Below are 7,822 nucleotides of genomic sequence, written 5' to 3' on the forward strand. Positions count from 1 at the left end.
TAGCACAATGCTTTCCTTTATTGTTCCAGGTTGGTATTTTGCTGCTTGGGGCTTTCATTTCTTTTTTTTTCTTTTATTTAATGTTGATATTTGTTACTCACAGCGCAGCATTTACTTTTTGTCGACCATCTGTTCATCGAGTTGTATAACCCACCTAACAATATACCACTCATACTGCACCCCCTATCCCCATAGATAATAAAAGTTAATCATATTCTGGATCGGCTTTCAGGCTGTCCTGCCCCTCGACAATTTTACACGGCTGTATCATCTGCAGGCCGATGATTTTAATTCTGATGTGAAAACATCTGCCTGGGATTTACGTCTCAGACATTCAGACTATTCTTGTTCATTAAAGCAGAACCGTACTCACCTCACAGATGAACGTTGTCACGCTGCAGCTATCTCCCCGGTATTTTCTGGGTCCTATGATACCCATCTGCCCTCAGTGGGGGGCACTTCTGATCAATGTAAGCATGCAATTACATCGTCCATGCTGAATTCCTGGAATGTTACAGATGCCAAGGATGCCGGAATGTACATTGAATGTGTCCTGGATTTTAAAATTCCTTTTTGCTAAATGTTTCCTCCAATCTCCTCTTTTTATCACAGTTATATATATATATAGTTATAACATCTTCAGGTTGACACCCCTAATTTCTGTTTATTGTCTATTAAGCTGTCCCACCGCTGGTCAGTTTTACACCGCTCTAACATCTGCAGGCTAATGCTGTGTAAAGCTCGGCAGCAAGAGCAAGCAGAAAAAGAAAGGCACAGACAAGAATTATGAGCATTACCCAAGGATGATATAGGCTCTGTAAAATGACCAGTGGCAGGACAGTTTTATTATAGAGAATTAGCTGAATTGCATTGATTGACGTGTTCCTGCCACCGGCCAGTTTTACACAGCTCTAACATCTTTATACAGCTGTGAGTTTGATAGAAAAAAGCCAACAGCAGGAGCAAGGACAGCCTTAATGAACCTCTGTCCTGGTGAAAGTTTCATCAGAGGAGGTGAAAAAGTTACAATGCTTCAGTGATCACTGGCGGGAAGGAGACTGTGGAAATGCTTCCTCCAGCTTGCCGCAGATTGATTACATCATTTGAGTGCGGGCAAAGTCCCTGATGCTTTATTTTGTGACATCAAAAGCGTTTGCGGATTGAAAGTTATTCAAAGGTGGACAGGAGCAGCGAAGATCTTTCTGTGATCGGCCATCACTTGACCTCCTTCTGATGTTGTTGTCTAACTCCAGGCCTCGTGTTTTGTTCCATAAATCTATAGAGGAAAGAATAATTCCTCCTGAGATGAGGATGTTTAGGGGAGAGGAATATGAGAGTGCGGCCGGAGGGTCATACATCGCTTTTTGATGGCAGCCTTGAGAGACGGGAAGATAAGAGAACCGGAGATGAAAGAAGGAACAAGAAGAGGGAATGTCGGCGCGGATAGAACACGTCAGGGCCAACACTGAAAGCATGCGAGTCAGGAAGTGTCAGAAAGCGGGTCAGGGACAGAATCTCATTATCAGGGAGATGAAAGGAAGCCATCACGGCCGCCATCTCTCCGCTCTCCTCACATTGCATAACACAATGACACCCGAAGTGACACGGCCTGCGAGGGGCGCTAATAAAGCTCAGCAAAGTGCCGCAAATTGCAGGTCCTCCCAAAAAAGACGAGAAGACGACGAGTTTTATAGAAACAGCGCCAGGAAAGTCCACAAATAAATGTGAAGGGCTTTTATAATCTAATGCATGAAAAGGAAAGGAGTTTTTTTTATACCACAGAGGAAAACATTGAAGAATGACAACAGAAAGTCGGCGTCTGCTGCCCCAAAACCGCCCATAACCTTTGTGGAGGTTATTCTATCGGTCAGATCTGAGTGGCGAGTTCCTGTCTCTATTCCGGCCACCTTGGAGAGTTAGGTGTTGCCATTTAGTGTTGCACATTTAATAAAGCAACGACCATTTTAATAATTTCTAACAAAGTCCTTTACTTAATACTGCACATCACAGACATTTTGTAATTCTGTGTGTGAACTGTGCTATGGGCTCTATTTATAAATGATTCACCTGTCAATTCATCCGAAATTCGTGTTCGAATCTTTCCTTTTAGTTCCTATAAAAAAAATAACTCGTACTGCCACCTAGTGGCCACTTGTGGAAATGCACAGCTGTCACAATAGGAAATTCTATCTGTATAAATGTATGTGTGAATTGACAAGTGAATCATTCATTAATACCACCCAATGAGTATGCCTATGGATATGAATCAATGGGGTCATGGTGCACAAAAGGGCTGGAGAGGTGGGAAGAAAGATCTCTGGATCAGGGGGAATAAACCCACAAAGGCAGCATTTGGGGTGATGGGGAATAAAATCCTGCAGAGCTGTCAGTGATGGGTGAATGTCTGCAGAACTACAACAAAACGACCTCAGGAGTGCAGAACTCTCACCAACAGAACCCTGAGGATACAACTTCCGCTGATTTTTAGAATCTGTGATCGGCTACAATATTCCTCCTTACTCCCAGCGCTGAGTGAACGCACACCGAGATGCATGAGGACACGCGCAAAGCATTTGTGAACATCTCAAATGGAGCGATGATGAAGGGAGAAGTTATGGATTTGTCAATTTTTCACCTGAGGTATCCTTGGAAACAGAAAAATCGCAACCCAGTACAGCTAAAAGCATCTAAAATACATTAACATTCATGTGAAGAAAAAACATAAAATAAGGCGACTATTATACAGCTGCAAAAAAACAACTTTTTTACAAGTTCAATTCCTGATGTGTCACAATATACAGTGATAGCACCATTTTCAGAAAAGCTTCACCTTTTATTAATAAAAAGCCGACCAGAGATGATGTCATCAGTCTGCTGCAGGCAAAGGAAGCATTTCCTCAGTCTCCTCTCCCCCCCTAGCATTTCAGAAGGTGAGAGGGTGCAGTAGGGGCCGATAGCAATTGCAGCAATTATTCTGGAAACAAATCTCCCCTTAGATTGGCATTTTCACCCAGAACACCCAATTCTGCAGATGCTATGTATTTCATCTCGGCAATCAGTGAGCGCTCCAAGGTGCATACAGCTGATGTGTCCAATATGAGGGTTCCCAGTATTTCTGCACCTATTTCCCAGATATTTACACGCTCTCTGCCCATTATAAGGGCTCCCACCATCCCTACAATGGGTTTCTGGTCTGCCCACCTTCTCAATGGGTTTCTGGGTCTGCCCACCCTCTGTGCCCATTATGAGGGTTGCCACCATCCCTGCAATGGGTTTCTGGGTCCATCCACCCTCTGTGCCCATTATGAGGGCTCCCACCCTCTTTGCACCGAGTTGCTGGGTCTAGTATAAGCTGTTCCCACAATCTCTCCCAGCCTTGAACATTTGTTATGCCGGTTATGAGCTAATAACAGCTAGAACACATCCAGGTCAGAGAGGTTCCGCAATGTGGGGAACACAAATGATGTTCTTGGTATTGAAGCAATGCCGGGGAGGAAACAATACAATATTAAATATTAAACACTTTTTGTTTTATTAACAAATAAGAATTGAGAGATAACATCTAGATCCCAGATTGTCACCTAGTTCCTGTGTTAAATACAAGATATCTTAGTATAAGATGTTACACGGCGCCTTTCTGGAGCATTATATGTTACATGGAAGTCAGGCTTCCCGCTTTAGTCTTAATGCTGCCATACTGGGTTTAGATCCAGAGACGTCCCAGAAGTTGAAGGTCTCCATGATACCCGATATCACAGAGCCCAGGAGTTAGATGATGGTCTGTCAATGCGTCTCTCCGAATGATGTTTGACGTTTGTACCCATGAAATGCCCATAAAATTTATCAATCCAAATTCAAGAGGGTACCAGGAAGAGGAGGAAAGGTGAATTCCATTATTGTAGAATGTTGGTCCCGGAGAAGCTGTTCCATATTTCCAACTGGAGACCAAGAACTCCGTAAAGATGAACCACACCAATGCCCCAAATATCCATAGGGATCCCCTAGGACGAGCTCAGGTCTATAGCTGGGTGAATAGGGGTTGGACCCGCTGACCCAAAACCCTCCACAGGAATATCAGAACCTTAATGATGAGCGATGGGGAATGATCCCAGGCGATGAATAGTCATGAAGAAATGACAAAGTGTTGGATTTGTAGCAGAGCCATGGCACAGCCGTTTCTTAGCCCCCATTGATATGCGGAGGTTGTCGGAGTAAAGGAAGATACATGGAATGGTCACAGTTTTACCAGATGCATGCCATTAGGGCCCCATAATGAATGCGATCAGTCATTGCCCGCTACATAGACAATCAGCTGCATTTCCTAGGCTCGGGCTACTTTGTTAGTGCACTGAAAGGAAAACATTGAAATCTTCAAGGAGAAAGGATTTTCTACAAGAATTCTCTACACACATCCCAGTCTCGTACGTTTGTCTAGAATGCAAATCCAGTGGCAAGCAGTTTGTCCAGTTCACGCACACATGCAGCAGTCTGAAGTCCAGAAAGGACAACGCGTCCTGGAGGCAGCGGAGACCTTTTAGGAGAGGTCAGATCCGGAGAGCCCGTGATCTCCAATGTAGTTCACACCTGAAAAAGAATACATTTTAATTATATTACTTTATTAGGACAATAACAATGCTACAACAATTTCTAGGGTATAAAATCCTGATAAATATGTATACTTGAATATAAACCAAGGTGCCCCCCCCAAGAAAATGCTTTGACTTGAGTATAAACCCAGAGCACAAAGCCACTGCTAACATTCAAAACAGTGAACAACAGAAATGACAATACAATTAACATGTATGTATATATCCATAGTGTGGTGTTTTTAAAACATTTATTTAAATAATACTTATACCTACATATCCGTTTTTCCTATCTTTACAGAATAACTTTTGTACTTTTGGTCTGTTGCTCTTTTGTTCATTATTGTTGACCAGTAGAAGGCGCTGTATCCTAATACAAAGTGTGTAACAAACTCACATCTTGTCTCTAATAGCAAGCGTTTGTTACACAGCTTATAAAGGAGCAACAGCACCATCTACTGGTATGACTCAGATATAAACCACAATTCTTTTTCTAATGTGTTCATGTATTCTTTGGGGACCTCTAAACACAGGAGACCATTCTGAAACAGTATGGTCTGTTGAAATTGTCCCAGAGCCATTGAAAGTAAAACATTCCCAGGCATCGGTGGTCAATAGTGAGAAAACATTCCCTGCATCATCTGGTATTGGTGTGAGTGGAAATAATAAAAGATCCCCCTACTTGTTGTAGGATAAGAACATTAATCCTCCAGATCCTGCACCGCTCCTTGTGAAAGCATGGACTATATGGGCACCAATGAACTGGGGAGACCTCTTTATAGTGCTATAATATCAGGGTGCACCCCCGGGTGCTTATTGATATCTCTGCCCATGCTGGGGACATTTACGTCTCTATTCCTCCCAACAACACTCAAAACGATGAAATCTGCAGTTGTCACCAGAGCTGAAGGTTGAGCCTATGTGAGGAATCCAGGACACACTTTATGGGCTGCGCTATTCACTGATTTGTTCTGTAAAAGAAACTTCAATAAACCGTTATCCTTTTATAATGAAAGCTTATCTGATGCAGTGCTCAACCCAGAAAGCCGGGTGGGAAGTGGAAAAGCGTGAATTGCATTTAGCAATGGAGGCCGCCGGTCCTCAGCAATAAAATCTTTCACCTAAACTTATCCTGTTCAGCTTTCATGATACTTCAAGTCCTTTTCTATCAGGAGCGAGGACCTTGCCCGAGTCCCGGGTATATTACAGGTGGCAATGATAGTGAATATGGGCAGGCAGAGGGTAAAGGGGAACTCTCGAGGAATGAATGAGATCCACTTACAGTGTTCCTTATTGGCCGCATGGCCGAAATGTGTGCAGACCATCTCACCTGAATGGGTTTGTTTCATATCCCATTCCCCAGCCATGGCCAATAATGGGTTATCCAGCTTTTCTGTGAAGTTTCTACAAGATTTAGGAGGCGTCTATGTTGGATGAGAAGAATCCAATTCATCCTTAAGGTGTTCAGTAGGGTTGGGGTTCTGTTAAGGCCACTGGAGGTCCTCAGGGGCACAGCCGTACCATATATCTGGATCCCTCATTTGTGTAAGACCTCCTTCTATGCCGTGACATCATTACTCTTCATTATAAACACCTGACGGGGTGTCCAGGTGATGATGTCCTACAGATCTACAAAATACCTGATAATCCTACATTGGAATAAATTGGATTCCTGGAGGTCCTCTCATCCAACATCTCCCATAGACACCTCCTAAAACTTCCCAGAAAAGCTGGATAAGCCCATTATGGGCAATGGTTGGCCTATATAGGTGAGATGGAGTGCACACGTTTCGGCCATGCGGGAATCTCATTCATTCCTGTAGAGTTCCCCTTTACTCTCCCGCTCTGCCCGCCCGTATTCTGTATCATTGCACCCCGTAATATATTTTAATATAATGTAATATATTTTAGCTGCGATTAGAAGGAATCCCGGCTGCTTTTGAAGTGATCACAGAGAAGGAAGATGAAATGAAGGCGATGCCGCTCTCTCCTCTTCTAGCCGCGGAACAGTCAGGAACAAAGTATTCCTCTCCACGCTTGTCAATCAGAACTCCGGAGACATTTATCATCTACAGCCCACTGAACCCATCAGAAAAATAACTTCTATTAAAGAGGAACTTCAGCCGAGAGAGAACAACTTGTGATTATGTAGTATGCTGCCTGAAGCATGAGACTGTCAGAGCTGCTGCATATGTGAAAGCAAGTGAGGGGCTGAGGAAAGTGTGCCGCTAATTTTATTTCTGGCATCTAATTTGCATATATTCAGAAGATTTGCTTCACAATGGGAATGCCGGCTTTTTGATGCCTTATTAATCAGAAGTGCAATGGTCAGACTGCTAATGAGTGTCACACATTGGCTCTGATTTATTCAAGCTCTCCAAGCCTGGAGAAGATAAACTATCACGGAAGAACCTGGGTGATCCAGCAAACCTGAAATGGATTTCTTAAAAACAATTTGAAAAAAGTTAACCAATGTTTTCAGTGCCGACCAAATCCATTTCAGGTTTGCTGGATCACCCAGGTTCTTCCCTGATAGTTTATTTTCTCCCGGCTTGGTGTGGTGATACGAGGGGCCTCCAGACCCTCCAGGCACACAGAAGGATATATTGGTGCAGCCAGGAACACCCCGCCGCTGGTTCACACTGCACAATGGTTGTTGTTTCCAGAATATTTGGTTACTGACCGCAGCAAATCAGGGTCCCGGATAGACACAGAGCCATGCTACTCACCGTTAGCGGGTCGGCTGTGAAAGCTGCCATACTCCTCCTTATATCCATCTCTGACCCCCTAATTGGGATAAGTGATCGGTTCCCAAGTAATGGATCCTGCCTGGAGTTTCGCATCCTTGCCAGTGTTGACTCTTCTGGCCACAGGCTGCCGTACTGGTGAAACACAAATGAATGCCATCAATACCTCCTAAGGGCAAAATCAAGTTTTTCTTTAAATCCCAAATGGAACTAAACAGCCCTCATTTCCAGTTCCAAAACTGATGGGGCATGTGGGGGACAGCAGCTGAGAGGAGATGAGTATTGCAGCAAAAGAGGCTTTTGACCTGAATTTTTTTATAATCCTGGAAAATTGTAATCTTTGCAGCAAAGCCAAATCACAAATTGACAAATTAGACCGCTTCCTATAATGTGCAGGTAAGCTCAGCAACTTATCTAACAGTGTAATTATTTATATTATTATTTATTGGGCTATTGATGTGATCCTGGAGGTCATACTGAGATAGAAGG

General features: G+C 43.5%; 1 protein-coding gene across 1 annotated transcript in view; it reads right to left on the minus strand.

Annotated features, from left to right (window-relative positions):
• Positions 1-7,123: 7,123 nt before the first annotated feature.
• Positions 7,124-7,822, minus strand: part of ARAP1 (ArfGAP with RhoGAP domain, ankyrin repeat and PH domain 1) — a gene marked incomplete in the record, with an annotated part of 83,478 nt that continues 82,779 nt past the window's right edge. The window contains 1 exon segment of the mRNA XM_072398579.1: positions 7,124-7,468. Coding sequence (XP_072254680.1) covers positions 7,262-7,468 — 207 coding nt within the window.

The sequence above is a fragment of the Pyxicephalus adspersus genome, chromosome 1 (assembly GCF_032062135.1).
Source record: "Pyxicephalus adspersus chromosome 1, UCB_Pads_2.0, whole genome shotgun sequence".
Lineage (NCBI taxonomy): Eukaryota > Metazoa > Chordata > Amphibia > Anura > Pyxicephalidae > Pyxicephalus > Pyxicephalus adspersus.